The sequence below is a fragment of the Pecten maximus genome, chromosome 17 (assembly GCF_902652985.1).
Source record: "Pecten maximus chromosome 17, xPecMax1.1, whole genome shotgun sequence".
NCBI lineage: Eukaryota > Metazoa > Mollusca > Bivalvia > Pectinida > Pectinidae > Pecten > Pecten maximus.
In genome coordinates, this window is record NC_047031.1 from 2,374,885 (window position 1) to 2,394,767 (window position 19,883).

The window sequence follows — 19,883 nt, forward strand, 5'->3', positions numbered from 1 at the left end:
TTTTTACTTCGTATTATGCGAGTTTTTCGAGTTATCCGAATTCGAATTATCCGAGTTTTTTTTACTAAGATAAAGAGAGAATTCGGCAGGGACCGGCGAGGTACTTCGAGTTAAGCGGAATATTCGAGTTATCCGAGTTCGAGTTAACGAAGTTCCACTGTAGTTGTAAATAATAGGCAATTAAAATATAAATCTCTATTATGCAAAAATATTCAAATCTCTTCTGAACTGGAATGTTAGTTCGATGTAAAATTCAGTTTTGATTTTGTGTTTTTTTTTTTGCCAAACTTCTGTCAGTTGTTTGACTGTTTTAAATATCCTCCAATTGTAGATCCACACTACCTGAATCTAGACGACTGACTAGTGATATCATCTGTTGATGTATCCCTTTTAGACCAGGCAGCTTCCACCTGGTTAAGTAGGTTGAGTTGACTTGTTGTATGACTTACGGAAAGACACATTTCTCTTATTGTCTGGAAGGTGTAGTACCTGGTCATCCTTGCATTGCTCCTTATATCGCTGGGCTTTCCTGCATCAATGCCCATATCAGGGATTTCTGTTCCTGGTAAAGGGAGTATGTTGTTTTTGTCCAGGAGGAAAAGGATGTTAGTTTCTGTTGCAGCAGTATCTCCTCCATCAAATGTAATGGCACCAATTCACCAAGCTTCTCCCCTCCAGTCAGTGTCTTCAAGTATTGTGGTGGCTAATGCTTTGGTTTTAAAGGCTTACAACCAGTTCTGAGAGCCTTCTCTCTCTGCCCTCTCAACCTTTGTTCCAGAGGCTCGAGGGAAAATAACATTAAGTGGTGATTGGAGGGTTCCATTGACTTGAGGAGACTGAGCTTCTACTGCAGGTTGTGGTGTGCCGTGATTTTCCTCCTGGTCACTAGTGGCATTAGTGTTGATACCCAATGAATCTTTAGCTGCTTGACTTTCTTTCTGTCCAGTCATTTTGGTCTCATCTCCCCATTTTTCCGTAGACCTCGACAGAGGAGCCACTGGAGTTTCCCGATTGGAAGGAGTTTGGGTTCTTGAGGCCTCCAAAAAAGCCTATTATTAGGAAAAAAATCAATTTTGAGTATTAGGTTATCATAACAAGCGACAACTGACAGCTAATGGTTAACTAATACATTTGCCACCTTTAATGAGAATATGGTAACCAACTATTGCATTAAAAAAAGCATCATCATATTTGATATATTGCTTAGAAAATACCAATTTTCAGCTTAATGACACAATATCTCTTTCTTTACCATCATCAAGATTTGACAGAGACTATCGCAAATCAAAACACTCACAAAACAAGAGGCCCAATAGGCCTGTATCGCTCACCTGGCTCAACAGCAACTTTGAAGTTGATTGATGTCATTTATACAGATGCTATGCTGATTACCTCTTTATTCAAATATCATAGTAAGCTAGGTTTATTCATATAAATAAATATTCTAGTCCTTCATTCCAGCATTCTATCTCCCTAATATCAGGTCTCGGAGGCTCTTGGCTATCGCAAAACTATCGTTTACAGATTTAAGCCAATTTCATCCCTGTGACCTTGAATGTAGGTCAAGGTCATTTATTTGAACGAAATTGGTAGCACTTCACCCCAGCATGCTAAAAGCCTAATATCAAATACCTGGGCCTCTTGGTTATTAAGGAGAAGGCAATTGAAGATTATAGCCTATTTGAACAATGTGACCTTTAGTGACCTTGAATGAAGGTCATTTATTTGAACAAACTTTGGAGTGCTTCACCCCAGCATGCTACACACCCAATATCAAGTCCCTGGGCCTCTTGGTTATTGAAAAGAAGTTGTTTGAAGATTATAGCCTATTTGACCCATGTGATCTTGAATGTAGGTCAAGGTCATTTATTTGAACAAACTTTGTAGCCCTTCGCCCCAGCATGCTACAGGCCCAATATCAAGTCCCTGGGCTTCTTGGTTATTCAGGAGAAGTCGTTTGAAGAGTATAGCCTAATTGACCCATCTGACCTTGAATGAAGTTCAAGGTAATTTATTTGAACAAACTTTGTAGCCCTCCACCCCAGCATGCTACAGGCCCAATATCAAGTCCCTGGGCTTCTTGGTTATTGAGAAGTGGTTTGAAGATTATAACCTATTTGACCCATGTGACCTTGAATAAAGGTCAAGGTCATTTATTTGAACAAACTTTGTAGCCCTTCAACCCAGCATGCTATAGGCCCAAAATCAAGTCCCTGGGCATCTTGGTTATTGAGAAGAAGTTGTTTGAATGAAAAAGTTGACGCCGGACAGCCGGCCGGCCGGACGACGGACGCCGCACCACGGCATAAGCTCACTTGTCCTTCGGGCAGGTGAGCTAAAAACATCTAAGGCCCAGAGGACCTATATCACTCACTAATTGTACATTACATTGCTTAGATTCAGAGATAAAGTTGTTTATATCAAATCAGCCAAATGGACACGCTTTGGCCCTGCCCTTCAGCCCTCGGAAGGTCACCCCCAATTTTTGTACAATTTTGAATCCTTACCCACCATGACCATGCTACCATACAAATGTTAAAAGATATCCAGTGCTTAGTTTCAGAGCAGAAGTTGGTTATATAAATTGACCCCTTTGCACCCCGCTCTTTGCCCTAACGGGGTGTGTGCCCCACCATTTGTACAATTTTCAATTCCTATTCAAAAGGGATGCTTCCAGTCAATTATGAGGAATATCTATTGCTTATAGTCGATTATATTAACTCAGCAAAATTAACCCATTTTGGCCTTGCCCCTCAGCCCGATCAATTATAAAATCTCCGACCCATAAAAATGACACCGGTCAAATTTTGTTGAAATTCAATCAGCGGTTATGAAGTCAATTGCTGGTCAGACGGCCCGCACGCCGGACGCCAGGGTATGGCATAAGCTCACCGTTCTCCTACAGAGCAAATTTCCAACATTGTAAGATAAAGTGAAATAGTGGCCAAATATAATTTCGCATAAAGTGTACCGGTGACTTCCTGGACCTGGTGATGTGACGTCTTATTGATGTCGACAATAACATTTTTAACCAATCAAATGATCGGAAGGTCATATACCACTAGTGGTATATAACATATATTTATCCAGCAGTCTGTACATTTATGCTTGAAAAATTCAGTGTATTGTTGTAGAAACCAAATTAGATGGGTACGAGGTGTGTACTTATTTACAATCTTTCCAAAAACTTGTCCCTACCCCAAAAACTTAAAGTGTAACCCCGATTCGGACGCCAGGATGACAGCATTTGCTCACGGATACTCCTTACCGGTGAGCTAAAAATGGTTCCACTTAACAAACCAGACCAGCCTTATTTATATAGAAAATGATTGCCCTCCAGACACAATTTGGAAGTTATCCACTTAGGGGTTTAGAGGCAGTAGCGTTTGGAAGGTCAAAGGATAACGACAGACGGCTGACGGACAGAGCACGATGACTATCAGACCCTTTGGGTCAGATGACCTATCATATGGGCCTCACACCTCAGCTTCCTAGAGGACCGATGTAGTATGGTATTTTGACCCCCATGGTAAATTTACCGCGGGGTCAAAATACCATTATGGTAAAATGACACCCCGTCCCCCATGGTAAAGTGACCCCATACAAGAGTCACTAAAACATGATTTTCATATATGATTTAACATATTTTCATTAAAACAATATTGTATCATTAATTTTGGTAATTTTGGTAACTTATTTTTCACAAAACCTTTATCAGTATACATCAATAATTCTATAAATTTTAACAACAACGACAAAATTGGTCTGGGATAACTGATTTTGATGATCAATATATGCCTGGAGGAGGGGGGGGGGGGGGGGGTGTCACTTTACCATGGTCATGGTAAAGTGACCCCCTCCCCCCGCCTCGTCCCAAACACACCTAAAAAGTTAACAATATTTTATTTGTTTACTTCCATTCATTGAAATATACATAAAGTAAAAAAATTTGGTCTCGGGGTAGGTGATTTCTTTATGTAAGTTATGTGGAGAGGTTGGGAGGGGAATCATATCACCATGATTATAGTGAAAATATATTTTTGTGGATTTTTTTTTTTCACTAAATATTTCAATAGACATCAATTCATTAATTTATACATTTAAAAAACATTGAATTGAATCGTGATCAGTTAATTTAATGTGATTCATGTAATGAGGGAGAAGAGAGGGGGGGGGGGGGGGGGGGTAACTTTACCATGGTCATGGTAAATTGACCACACCCCCTCCACACCCACCTACAAAGGTAACGATATTTTATGTTTAATTCCATTCATTATAATATACATAAATAAAGTCAAGAAAATTGGTCTTGGGGTAGGTAAATGAATTTATCATAGTCACGTGACTCCGATGTTCGTATACATTGTGGTGACACATACGGGTGTCCTGTATGTAGAGCAAGGTAACACAGGTAATTGAAACGAACGTGCGTACATGACTGCACTTGAGTTACGCATTAGGGCTGTTCCAGAAAAAATGACGTCCCCCCCACGGACGGCAGACGATATTTAAATTTCTGTGGGTGGTGGGTTTTCTGGGAAACTTTATTCTGTAGGTGGTCGTTTATGCAGAAAATTGAATTCCATGGTTGGTTGTACCATGAAAATTGATGAATTAAAAAAACGTATGCATTGTTGTATTTTGTAATAAAAAATACATGTGTTTTGTTGTCTTATCATTAAAAAAAAATCGGCGAAAAAAAGGCCAATCCCGCGAGGAAAATACACGTCTTAGGGCCAATGCAGAAGACTCCCGAATATAAAGTATTTCTTCGATGAGTCCCGAGAGTTTCTGGTGTACCATGCGTTGATTGGTTACTTAAAATCACATGATTTAATCTAAGGAAGATGGACGACCAAGGCTTCTCTGGAGCCGATCTCGTCAGAAAGTTTTTAGGAAATGCAAATCTGGCGCAATATAGCACGCACCTTCATTGAAAATGAGTTTGATGATTTTAATGAAATTAAATCTTGCGGGGAATTGACATGGAAGTCCTCTTCACCGACATGTTTGGGTATAAAAAGGGTCACGGTAGGTTTATTGTGAAATCAAAATACGAGGAATTTAATGGCGAGGAAATCTGTTTTCTAAAACTAATGTAAGGATGATCAGATCGACATTCTGTTTGGACATGTTACTTCCTTTTTCGACTTTGAGTTTTCCGTTACTTTTCTCAAGAGTCATTTTGATAACTTCGTATTTGACCGTGTGACCGATAACATCTTGATGATATTTTCACTTTCATAGAAACCTTTTAATCATTTAATATATCGGAGTTTACAAATAATACAACCCAAATACAGTGATAACGTGGAGCGTGTTGAAGTTAACCGCCCGACAACATATATGCGTACAGGCCTAATGTTATCATCGACATACTTGAGCAATCGAGGTCAATCACGTTTTAGAAAATGGCGTCACGATCGACGATCAAATAAAATCCAGTTTTTTAGGCAGACCGCTATCGGGAATAATTTAAATAATATTCTACACACACGATTCTTATATTTGTGCCAATACATGTATCATAGTACAAAAAAATGGTCATTTTAATAATTAGTGATATTTCAAGTATAGGTAAATTGTAGGAATATTTCAACATGAGACTATGGAATTTATATTGTTTATATTTTATTACTAGACATTTGAATTAGCTTGGAGACAGTCTCTTCTTCTTAGATATTTATTTTATTCACTGGAATCAATATTTCACTAAGGTTCAACCAATACAGAAGTACTTTATAAATTGTCCACTCTGGTGCTGACCCCTACTTCAAAGTTGGTCAGAGTCTACGGGTCCTTGTAAAAGGCCAGCACCCACACACTCGCTTGGGTCCTAATCTAGCTCTCTCCTTCTGCACTTCCACTCTCTCGCTGTAAAAACTATTTATGTATACTCTTTACAAAACAGTCAAAACTATAACATTCAATTTCATTGGTTAATAAAATAGTAAGAGGTGGAGTTTAATTATCAGATGGTGCCTATAGTAATTAAGATATGTTGACACCAGTTACCTAACAGCTATGGTCAGTAGTAAATCATACAAAGTCCTATTGTGTCTCAAAGTGTTTATCCTACAATTACTTTAATTGAGCCTGTTGAGTGACCACCTGTCAGCTGGAGGGTTCACAGGTAGATATGTGTCAACTCAATTAAGGCTAATCCAGTTTACCTGGCTGACTCCTAAAAACATCAAAGCTTCTAAAATACAATATGATTCTAATAAAACTGACTGCCAAGCTAATTCAAATGTCTAGTAATAAAATATAAACAATATAAATTCCATAGTCTCATGTTGAAATATTCCTACAATTTACCTATACTTGAAATATCACTAATTATTAAAATGACCATTTTTTTGTACTATGATACATGTACCTGACACTTAGGCCTTGTATTTGAGGCTTTTTCCGACGACATAAATTTGCAAGGGGAGTATATAACTCGTAAACACTTTATTATTTCATGAATATTTTTGGAAAAAAAACGATGTTGCTTTTCGCTTTGTATGCACTGCTTTATAGCAAACATATATTTCGAAAGAATATATAAATATATATGTAAACATAAATGACACAACAAGACAATTCCGGTAGAATATCGTTAACGTTTTTAAGCCGTGTATCGGTATTGTTACTAAGCATTAAAAAGTAATCGCCTGAAGATAGCCGATACACGGCTTGAAAACGTTAGCGATATTCAACCGGAATTGTCTTGTTGTGTCATTTATGTTTACATATTTAAGCGATACACAATGTCACCATCAAGTTGAAATATAAATATATATATATACAACTGTATATGCCATTTGGAGTGAAAAAGTATATATAGAAAAGCATTCAAAATTGCTTGTTCAGAAGATAGAATAGAGCTACAAAATAAATGTGATTAAATCAAATTTTCATAAAACACAATATATTAATTAGTTTCATACTATATACTTTAGTCTCACAAATTTTAAGTTTTACTTTCAGTTCACTTGTAAAATGGTTTGTAAAGAGTTGCATAAATTTCATATGAAACAGCAGCAAAAGTAACTTGTTAGATTCTTTTATATCTCTTTGAACAGATCTGTTTTCACAATAATGACCATACTTGCCAACTTTCCCGATTTAGTCGGGAATTTCCTGATTCCAGACTCCCTGCCCCGTCTCCCGATCGTATAGATAAAACATAGTGTATTCTCCCGATTTTGGAGAATATGTCTTGATAACTCCGTATGGAGCCCCCCTATTCATCTTGTTAGATTCACTAAGGCCTATGACAGGTAACGCTTGCTGGCTGGTGAAAGACATATGTGTGGGGCATTGGTCAGTTAACTGACCTGCTCACAGGCCGTAACGAAATTCTGACACTTCACTGACTGCAAGGGTGACAATACCCCGATAAATAAACAATTAATTAAAACCAATTAAGCTGAAGACGCGTGGTGATGGTTTTGTAGCAGATCAGTCATGGTTGATTAAACGCTTGTAAATGGCTTCGTATACTGCCTTTGATGTCAAGCGCATAAACGACCTCTACTTGACAGTATATCTCGGACAGAAAAAGTGAAAACAACACTGGCAATGTTATCAATGGAGTATCAAATTTGACAGATTACTTATTGAAATGTTAACTACATTAAAACATTGGCTGATCTTAAGATAATTGGCACAAGGAAATAAATTCACAATAACGTCCATATAGACCGAAGGCCTGGTTGCCGGTAGGTAACGTCGTTTCAATCACCGTATCATCAGCATACTTAGCGTCAATTAGCAGAGACTTATTTTGGCAGAAACTTTCCCAATTCACATTTTTGTCCACAAATACTCACTTTCTTAAACTTAATACTGTCATGTTAAAACTTTGAATTTAAGTATCAGTCCCCACCTACAAAGCACTGAGTTGTAAGCCTATAGTGAGTACAACCGCTGGTACAGCCCTTTTTATTAATTTTTTTTGTATTATTGTCTTTGTTGTAATTCAAAGGAAACATTTGAAATTTCATTCAGATATTATATTGTACTCTAGACATTTATTGTGACATTTAATGTATTTTCTTTTGAAGTTTACTGCTGGAGAGAAAGCTTGATAGAAAGTGATATCATTGTGATAATTTGCATTTAATTGACTGACATCTATCTTACAACATAATTTTCATAACATATCTAAGTAAATACTTTTATTTAGAGTGAACAGTGAGTTAAATAATTTCCAGAAATAATTAAAAATGATGTAATTTTGCAGCTATTTTTTTGTATCTTGTTGCTTATATAATTATCTTTCCAAACTTGAAATAATTTTGTCCCCCTTTTTTCAGTGAGGGAAAGAAGCTTAAGTGATCATGCAAGGAATTTATTTTCCAATAGCAAATTATCTCCCCTTACTTTTTGTTTGCTAAATGTGTCGCGCGTGAAATGTGTTTTCCAGTAAAAAATGTCGCTCACGCACTTTCTCCCCTATGAGAATTTAAAAAAGTTGGCAAGTATGAATGACCCGAGATTACATGCATGTTACAGTGTGGATGTAAAGTGAATCTAGTTAATTTGAACATTATGTTGGAAGAATGCAATTTGTAATTTCAATATCTTGCTCACTATAGGCACATATTTTTTTTATCCTTTCCTAAAAGTTATAATACATGCAAATGAAGAAGTTGCTGTATACATATCTTTGTACACTACTTGATAATCTACTTTCTTTACTATGAAAATTAAAACATGCATGTTAAACAAGTCTGCCTGCCAGGTACTCGACAAGGTGTAGTTGTTTTATTCCGTAGGGTGCAGGTGATATGTGATGCGAGCATGAATTGTTCAAAATCAATGTATGGGGTAAAAACAAAATAAAGAGATTTGTACAGAATCATATTCTGTTTTTGATACAGTAAATCACATTAAGTTCCATAATTTTGTAATTAACATTTAGAACTGGCTTATTGCTTAATAATTACAGTCAAACACTTCCATATAAAGGACAGACTCGTCAGACCGACTCTTCGCAATTTACTATATAATTGACCTCAGTATAAAAGACACTTATGATCTGTCCCTTGAGTGTCCTTTATAGAAAGGTTTGATCATACATTGAATTTCATGGCTTCTCATTGATGTGTGCTTTGCGCGAGACGTTTCTGTTACTCTGGATAGAATACAGCAGGCTTCCACTATGTGAGAGGTAGCCACCAGCTCACTACTGCCCAGCAAAGTCATTACAAATCTATTACAAACCCATTACAAAACCATTAAAAACACTGATTCCATTAAAATTGGCCATTATTTCTCGTTTCCATTTTTGGGACAAACCTGGAGTTAAGTAATGTAATGGGCATTATTTTTCTAAATTTCAATTACTTTCCTATTAATATTTTCTTTGTAATGGTCATTAACAAAATAATGGCCATTACTTCATGTTTTGTATTTTTTTTTAATGGCCTTTATTCTGTTTGTAATGGCCATTAGAGTGGAGTCATCATAATGTTATGGCCATTACTAACTGTGGATTTTATGTACTCCCATAACATTTTCCATTTAATGGCCACAACAAATTATGATCACAATGTAATGGCAATTATTTATTGGTAACTTCATGTAATGCACATTACATTTTCCATTTAATGGCCATAACAAATTATGATCACAATGCAATGGCCATTACTTATTGGTACCTTCATGTAATGCCCATTACATTTTCCATTTAATGGCCACAACAAATTATGAGCACAATGTAATGGCAATTACTTATTGGTAACTTCCTGTAATGCCCATTACATTTTCCATTTAATGACCATAACAAATTATGGTCATAATGCAATAGCCATTAATTAATGGTACCTTTATGTAATGCCATTACATTTGTTATTCCGATGTGCAATTCCTCATAAGTAACATTTTTTTTCTTGTAATGGCCATTACAAATATTACAAATATCATCACATCATATTGTAATATATATGACAATGTTTAATATACTACCATGAATTGTTGACCTTAAATTAATGTATTATTTCAGTATCTTATTTTTCATTATATTGTTATTGTTGAATTCCATGTCTATATTACAATTTTGTTGTTGGCTTAAAGAAGAATAAGGAAACTGTACAGGCTTACTAAACCCCTTCACAATAAAAACAAGAACTCCCAGAGGGATCTTGGCGCCCACCATTGAATGTTCTTCATAGGTTCCATGTCAGATTGATCTTTTCTCTACTTTTCTCTTCTTCTAAGTCTTACTAATCTGTGTAAATTCAGAAGAAACCTCTAGTACTTTTCAAACAAGGGAAACCTTTATATGAAATTTAAGATTTAGGCACCAAGGGGAACCTATATATGGAATTTGAGAAAGATCCCTTCAGTTCTTTCTCAGAAATAGCGATAACAAACTTCAATGGTCAAAATCCAATATGGCTGCCTGTCGGCCATGTTGTTTTCCGATCGGTCCCAAAATGCAATATGCATAACTAGGCACCAAGGGGAACCTACATATGAAATTTGAGAAAGATCCCTTCAGTACTTTCTCAGAAATAGCGATAACAAACTTCAATGGTCAAAATCCAAGATGGCTGCCTGTCGGCCATCTTGTTTTCCGATCGGTCCCAAAATGGAATCAGCATAACGAGGCACCAAGGGGAACCTCCATATGCAATTTGAGAAAGATCCATTCAGTACTTTCTCAGAAATAGCGATAACAAACTTCAATTGTCAAAATCCAAGATGGCAGTCTGTCAGCTAAAATATTGTTTTCCAATTGATCTCAAAATGGAATCAGCATAACGAGGCACCAAGGGGAACCTCCATATGCAATTTGAGAAAGATCCATTCAGTACTTTCTCAGAAATAGCGATAACAAACTTCAATTGTCAAAATCCAAGATGGCTGTGTGTCGGCCATGTTGTTTTCTTATTGGTCTCAAAACGCAATATGCATAACTAGGCGCCAAGGGGAACCTCATATGAAATTTCAGAAAGATCCATTCAGTACTTTCTCAGAAATAGCGATAACAAACTTCAATTGTCAAAATCCAAGATGGCTGCCTGTCGGCCATGTTGTTTTCAGATTGGTCTCAAAACACAACATGCATAACTAGGCACCAAGGGAAACTTACATATGCAATTTGAGAAAGATCCCTTCAGCACTTTCTCAGAAATAGCGATAACAAACTTCAATGGTCAAAATCCAAGATGGCTGCCTGTCGGCCATCTTGTTTTTCGATCGGTCCCAAAATGCAATATGCATAACTAGGCATCAAGGGAAACCAACATATGAAATTTGAGAAAGATCCCTTCAGTGCTTTCTCAGAAATAGCGATAACAAACTTCAATGGTCAAAATCCAAGATGGCTGCCTGTCGGCCATGTTGTTATCCGATCGGTCCCAAAATGCAATATGCATAACTAGGCACCAAGGGGAACCTACATATGAAATTTGAGAAAGATCCCTTCTGTACTTTTTCAGAAATAGCGATAACAAACTTCAATGGTCAAAACCCAAGATGGCTGCCTGTCGGCCATCTTGTTTTCCGATCGGTCCCAAAATGCAATATGCATAACTAGGCACCAAGGGGAACCTACATATGAAGTTTGAGAAAGATCCCTTCAGTACTTTCTGAGGATTAGCGATAACAAGAATTGTTTACGGACGGACGGACGGACGGAGGGAGGGACGGACGGACGGACGGACGACGGACCACGGACGCAGGGCGATTTGAATAGCCCACCATCTGATGATGGTGGGCTAAAAACTTCAAATTTCCCGCCAAATTTTTCCCGCCCAATAACTTCAAGCAGGAGATTTCCAATACATGGCAGCCATGAGGCTTTTCTCACACATATGAACAACATGTTATTTTACAAATGAAGGGAAGTATTTATCTTTAATACCTGGTTCATGATTAATACAAGACTACCAGGAAATGAAATATTCAACTCTGGAAGTATGTCAACCTGTTTATAGGTAAGAATTAACTTAAAACCAATCACCATGCATGTGACCTAAATTTACATAGTGTACATTATATTCAAACAGCTTTGGCATTTCTTAAATTGTATTGCCTATTCAACCAAATTGTACAAACAAACATCATATGTACATTGAGAATTAATGCAATAATGAACATAAATCACTCTTACATGTATCTGAAGAATATTAAAAGGATTTTGGGTCCACATGATTGTGTACTAGCTGTGAATACCCATTTTTGAAGCAGTTATCAATTTGAAACAAATGATGGATCACTTTGAATGCAATTTTTAATGGAAGGACTACATGTACAACGATATTGTCAAACATGCATAGTGATACAGTTCATGATGAACTTTGATGAAATTAAGTGGTAAAATGCATTTTCTAAATTTTCTGAATGCGTCTAATGTAATGGTCAAATGTAGGTCCATTAATTTTGTATACCTGTATATATATAATGGCCATTACCATTGTGTTGATCTTTAAACAGTTTTTGTACTTTAAAAGTAATGGTCATTATATTTTTAAAAATTATGGCCATTAAAGTGTATTTTCTTGTAATGGTCTTTTAGTTTTGTACACCTTTAATGGCCATTACACCTTTTCTGATGAAATGTAATGGCCATTACAGAGTACACTTCAGAAAGTAATGACACTGTTAATGGGCATTACAAAAATGGTTTTGCTCCAAACCTAATGGCCATTACATTACACCAAAATGTTTAATGCCCATTACACCATAAGGTTTGATGCCCATTACATTGAAGACTAATTATTGATGGCCCTATTACATTGTAATGGCAATTACTTAGTGAAAACTTTAATGGGTTTGTAATGGGCAATTTGACAGTGGTGATAAGAGTTAATGACTATTAATGTTTTTGTCAAACCATTAAAATCCTTAAAATGCATTTAATTTTTTTTCAGACCCATTAATTTTGTACCTTTAATAGTCATTAATGTTACATTAAAAGCCATTATTAAAATAATTAATGATCATTATAAATGTTTTGTTAATAGCCATTAAAATGTATTAAGTACCATGAACTAATTGATTTGTTTCAACCCTTTGATGATCATTAAAATTGAAAACTGTCACATTTAAAGACTATCAAACTTGTATTAAAATTTTTCAATTAAAAGCAATTAAAGGTACAAAATTAATAGCATGATTGATGGTTTTATGATGGGAAATTTTAATGGGGTTTTTAATGGCCGTTTTAAGGGCTTGGGTATGCAGTAGTGCAGCTACGTGTACACTACAAGGAGACCCTCCCTCAAAAATTTACTGTTGGTTATATATATAATACAGCAGCAGAATAAATCAAGACAGGCTTCATGTCAGAAAGTGAACATATCTGTATTAATTAATGTATGTATATACGGTTGAAATAAAAATGAAACAACACCACTTGAAAATGTTTAATGCATAAGTGGTGGGGTAATTAAATTAACATGGGTGGTGGGGTTGAAAAAAAATTGAATTCTGTAGGTGGTCGCTCCAAGCAATAATTCAAAATATGTAGGTGGTGGGGGTAAAAAAAAGAGCCTTCTTGGGGGGGACGTCATTTTTTCTGGAACAGCCCTTACTTGCATGTCAGGAGTTGTAATGGTTGAGTAAAATGATAGTAGTGATCATTCGAGTCTTGACGGTCCAAGCGAACACACTAAATTTTCTAACAAGAGATCCCAGAGGGATCTTGGCGCCCACCATTGAATGATCTTTATAGGTTCCATGTCAGATTGATCTTTTCTCTACTTTTCCCTTCCTCTAAGTCTTACTAATCTGTGTAAATTCAGAAACAGCCCTCTAGTACTTTTCAAACAAGGGGAACCTATATATGAAATTTAAGATTTAGTGATAATGGCTGTCTGTTGTTTTCAGATTGGTCCCAAAATGCAACACCAGGGACCAAGGGGGACCTACATATGAAATTTGAGAAAGATCCCTTCAGTACCTTCTGTAAAATAGCGATAACAAACTTCAATTATCAAAATACAAGATGGCTGCCTGTTGGGCAGGTTGTTTTCTGACTGGTCTCAAAATCCAATATGCATAACTAGGCACAGAGGGCAACCTACAAATGAAATTTCAGAAAGATCCCTTCAGCAATTTCTGAAAAATAGCGATAACAAACTTCAATTGTCAAAATCCAAGATGGCTGCCTGTCGGCCATGTTGTTTTCCGATAGGTCTCAAAATGCAATATGCATAACTAGGCACCAAGGGAAACCTACATATGAAATTTGAGAAAGATCCCTTCAGTACTTTCTCAGAAATATCGATAACAAACTTCAATTGTCAAAATCCAAGATGGCTGTCTGTCGGCCATGTTGTTTTCCGATTCGTCTCAAAATGCAATATGCATAACAAGGCACCAAGGGGAATCTAAATATGAAATTTGAGAAAGATCCCTTCAGTACTTTCTGAGAAATAGCGATAACAAACTTCAATTATCAAAATCCATGATGGCTGCCTGTCGGCCATGTTGTTTTCCGATAGGTCTCAAAATGCAATAAGCATAACTAGGCACCAAGGGAAACATACATATGAAATTTGAGAAAGATCCCTTCAGCACTTTCTCAGAAATAGCGATAACAAACTTCAATTGTCAAAATCCAAGATGGCTGCCTGTCGGCCATGTTGTTTTCCGATTGGTCTCAAAATGCAATATGCATAACTAGGCACCAAGGGGAATCTACATATGAAATTTGAGAAAGATCCCTTCAGTACTTTCTGAGAAATAGCGATAACAAACTTCAATTGTCAAAATCCAAGATGGCTGCCTGTCGGCCATGTTGTTTTCCGATTGGTCTCAAAATGCAATATGCATAACTAGGCACCAAGGGGAATCTACATATGAAATTTGAGAAAGATCCCTTCAGCACTTTCTCAGAAATAGCGATAACAAACTTCAATTGTCAAAATCCAAGATGGCTGCCTGTCGGCCATGTTGTTTTCCGATTGGTCTCAAAATGCAATATGCATAACTATGCACCAAGGGGAACCTACATATGAAATTTGAGAAAGATCCCTTCAGTACTTTCTCAGAAATAGCGATAACAAGCTTCAATTGTCAAAATCCAAGATGGCTGCCTGTCGGCCATGTTGCTTTCCGATTGGTCTCAAAATGCAATATGCATAACTAGGCACCAAGGGGAATCTACATATGAAATTTGAGAAAGATCCCTTCAGTACTTTCTCAGAAATAGCGATAACAAAATTCAATTGTCAAAATCCAAGATGGCTGCCTGTCGGCCATGTTGTTTTCCGATTGGTCTCAAAATGCAATATGCATAACTAGGCACCAAGGGGAACCTACATATGAAATTTGAGAAAGATCCCTTCAGTACTTTCTGAGAAATAGCGATAACAAACTTCAATTATCAAAATCCAAGATGGCTGCCTGTCGGCCATGTTGCTTTCCGATTGGTCTCGAAATGCAATATGCATAACTAGGCACCAAGGGGAGCCTACATATAAAATTTGAGAAAGATCCCTTCAGTACTTTCTCAGAAATAGCGATAACAAACTTCAATTGTCAAAATCCAAGATGGCTGCCTGTCGGCCATGTTGTTTTCCGATTGGTCTCAAAATGCAATATGCATAACTAGGCACCAAGGGGAACCCACATATGAAATTTAAGAAAGATCCCTTCAGTACTTTCTGAGGATTAGCGATAACAAGAATTGTTTACGGACGGACGGAGGGACGGACGGACGGAGGGACGGACGGACGGACGGACGGACGACGGACCACGGACGCAGGGCGATTTGAATAGCCCACCATCTGATGATGGTGGGCTAAAAATCTAATATGAAGTAGTAAAAATGTGTAGTTATTACAGATCATAGTACCTCGGGATTCTGACGTAACAGACGGGGAAGGAAAGGAAGTTCGCGGTGAACGCTTGTGTTTATTTTAAATTGTACTTTGGAAAATAAACAATTGGACCGTTGAAGGCCAGGCCCATACATTGGTGTTGAGTTATATATGATAAATGTTTTATGTTCGTTTGAATGAAGTGAATAAGAATATAATTTTGATGTGAGTTATGTAGAGAGGTTGGGAGAGGGGAGTCACTTTACCATGATTATAGTGAAAATGTATTTTTGTAGATTTATTTTATTTTTTTCACTAAATGTTTTTTCAATTAACCTCAATTCATTAATCTATACACATACATTTAAAAAAAACATTGAATTAAATTGTGATCAGTGAATTCAATGTGAGTCATGTAATGAGGGGGAAGAGGGGGGTCACTTTACCATGCTCATGGTAAAGTGGACCCCCCTCTCCCCCTCCTTACATGACTCATATTAATATCAATTATCTTATCTCAGGCCAAATTTAGATTTGTTATAATGTATAGATCAAGGAATTAAGGTTTATTAAGAAAAAAGGATAAAATTGTTTAACATATATTGATCAATTTTACTTATTACACTACTATGTCACACAAACATGATCACATCAAAAACTTTTCTTAGGCAGATTTAGTTTTGTTATGGTGGGTAGTTTATGGAATTGGGATAGCTTATGCCTGTCGGCCATTTTGTTTTCCTATTGGTCTCAAAATGCAATATGCATAACTAGTCACCAAGTGGAACCCACATATGAAATTTGAGAAAGATCCCTTCAGTACTTTCTCAGAAATAGTGATAACAAACTTCAATGGTCAAAATCCAAGATGGCTGCTTGTCGGCCATGTTGTTTTCCGATTGGTCTCAAAATGCAATATGCATAACTAGGCACCGAGGGGAACCTACATAAGAAAATTTGAGAAAGACCCCTTCAGTACAAGAATTGTTTATGGACGGACGGAGGGACGGACGACGGACCACGGACCACGGACGCAGGGCGATTTGAATAGCCCACCATCTGATGATGGTGGGCTCAAAAAAAAAAACACACTTTCAATACTGTTCTTTAAGTCAAATATATTTTTTGTGGGTCGCATTAAACAAGCCCATGCTGAACATAATATGGAATTTGTTTTAAAAAATTGGGTATTCGAATGAATGCAGTTTTTACTAGAACTTACAGGATCCTGACTAAGTATAGGAATGACTGCCTGCAACATCATGCCCTTGTCTGGAATAAGATAAAGTAAAGTTTTAATTCAACTACTGCTGCTAAAAAATATGCTTTACTGTGTATATTCTCAAAATACATATTTTTTCAAACTCGTCGGAGTTTTTATCAAATTACACATGCAGTTATATACCCAACATAATCTATTCAAGGCTATAGTCAAAATAACAAGCATTGTTTCCCAGAAGTTACCTTGATGATGACATTGCAACTAATATACATTATGCAGGAAATTAATGCATTTGTAGCTTGAAGTTAAATAGAAAATAGCTTGAAACATAAACGTACCTTTTTGATTTGATTGTCTCTGAAGAATTTGTTGTACATCTGTTGTAGGTTCATTATTTTGCATCATATCAATTATTTTACGTAGTTCAGCTTGTTCAGATTGTTGTTCGATGGCCTGAAATTAGAAATCCATGCATGGTCAGTAAAGGACATCCGACTATATACGCATGGGCAGTACGGTCAATGCATAGTGATATATACCGAAAACAATTTGCAATCAATTTTGGAATTGTGACAGAGTTTAAAGAAAATCAAAGTACTGAAAGTACTGTAGGAGGCGTTAGTCAGATGTAAAAGGAGATATTTGAAATAAAGCAAGAATACAAATTAAACTGATATCAACATGACGAAACATTTCCACTTAAATGTGTCAAACCAACCGGACATAATGGTTTTCACAGTCCTGATGAATGTAATGGTTTAGACTGTTCCGATGTACATAATGGTTTTAACCATCTGAAAAGTTGCAAACCTACTTCTAAAAGAATTTCTTATTTCAATCAAACCTTTACTTAAAAAGTCAAACATTTTAAATTTTTTCAAATCAACGTCTACTTAGGTACATGTCATTAACATTCATACTTTAAACCATCTTTTATACTTAAGTAGTTCAAAATTTGCATTTATGTGTTTAAAACAAACTTATATTTTATAGGCCTGGGTATTAGAAATGACGAAACAATAAGATATGCATTTCGATAAGTTAAGCAATACACGATATGTATTGAAAATACAGGGAGTGTCTGCTACTTTTTTGTTGAAAGTGTACAATGTCTTTCAATATCTTGTAAACAAAATTGTTTATTCCTTTCTATTTTGATCTTAGAATAATATCAAAATTAGATTGACAGCTTTTAAAAGTTATTACACTTTTTTTTAACAAAGACCTCATTTTTAAGGACAATTATTTCAAAATTAGATATCAATTCCATCTATTTTAATAGATCCAATGTCAATATTAACAATAAACTGTGATTTGTTGCTTTTTAATTTACCACCAAGATGTAGATAATAGCCTAGTAGCTATAGGTACTGTATATAAATATACAGCGTTTTACATGCAAAATATTGAAGAAAACTTTCATATTTGATATCAATTCAATACGATTGTATAAGTCCCTTGGGGTGGGGAAAGAACCCTGGGCCTATTTTTACATCAGGATTGTGTAAAAATGTCAATTTAGCGAAATTGACCTATTTTGGTCCCATCCTTCAGCCCCCGGGAGGTTAACCCCAACATTCGTACAATTTTGAATACCCACCCCATAACCATGCTACCATACAAATGTAGGTTTTATACCAAATTGTGCAATTAATCCATGAAATGAAATTGACTTTGGGTACAACCCCATAGGGATTGCTACATTTTGTACCACACCAATGTGAGTTATATCCATAACTTAGTTTCAGAGAAACCAATTGACCCCTTTTGACCCTGCCCCCCGGGGATCAACCCCACCATTTTTACAATTTTGAATCCCTACCCAAAAGGATGCTACCAGTCAAGTATGAGCTATATCGATTGCTTAGTTTCAAAGAAGAAGTTATTTATGTCAATTGAGCCAAATTGACCCCTTTTGAGCCAACAATTGAATTGCAGTTTAAGGATAATTTTTGATTTTGGCAAGAAAACATTCTTTAAAGGGCATGTCTGCATCATTTTTAATAATTTGCCCTTGAAACTTCGCACACACCTTCATAAGAGCCGGTTCTTTAAAATGTGAATGAAGGTCAAGGTCAGAGAGATAAACTCAATATTTGTAGCCAGTTACACATGTTACATGTATCTGTTTGCCAAATATTCAGCCTTCATGTGTATGTGCAGTTTTGGGTCATTTTTTCATTTTGGTAGGACTTTCTTTTTAAAAGTGCCATATCTGCGTCATTTTGATTATTTGACCTTGATACATTGCACACACCTTTAAAAGGGCCGATTCTTTAAAATGTGACCCAAATTAATAATTTTGAAAGAACTTTGAATTTTCTTCATCATTTGACCCCCGTGACCTTAAATGAAGGTCAAGGTCAAATATAAGTATAACATTTGTAGCCAGCCATACGTTATCGATGCGCCAAACATTAAGCCTTCATGTGTATATTATAGATAAAATAGCAGAAACCTTTATTCTGCAATTTTGGATTATTTTTTAATTTTGGCTCGAGAAAATAGCTTTATGATTCTTTTCCAAGTGCCATATCTTTCTGCCATATTTTTATCTGATGACAATAAAATATGCACATTCTGTTTCAGTGGACTATGTTCGTTCATATGAAATGAAAAAAATAATCAATATAAGATTTTTATTGTTGACATTCGAACCCATAACAAGTCGTTGGCCTTGACATTCTCTGACAATATATCATTGAGAAAAGTTTGCCCTAACCACGTGCTAACCAATTTCCAATGAAAATGAAACAAATTATGCTAAAATATGTGTGATGAGTTTCCTATATAAACTATAGTAAAATGTATCCTCTCCTCAGGGGGAATGTGACACATAGGGGGCCATGAAATTAACAATTTTGATAAAATAGCTTAAGAACCTTTTGTACACC

General features: G+C 36.2%; 1 protein-coding gene across 5 annotated transcripts in view; it reads right to left on the bottom strand.

Annotated features, from left to right (window-relative positions):
* Positions 1-240: 240 nt before the first annotated feature.
* Positions 241-19,883, bottom strand: part of LOC117315014 — a 69,293-nt gene continuing 49,650 nt past the window's right edge. For 4 of the 5 annotated variants that reach the window (XM_033869143.1, XM_033869144.1, XM_033869142.1 and 1 more), the window contains 3 exons: positions 17,328-17,442; positions 16,990-17,039; positions 667-1,049 (listed from right to left, as the gene is read on the bottom strand). In XM_033869143.1, the coding sequence (XP_033725034.1) occupies positions 726-1,049; positions 16,990-17,039; positions 17,328-17,442 (489 nt within the window). In that variant the 3' untranslated portion in view covers positions 667-725. Of the gene's footprint in view, positions 1,050-16,989; positions 17,040-17,327; positions 17,443-19,883 lie in introns of all 5 variants that reach the window. The other variant, XM_033869140.1, reaches the window with a different exon arrangement.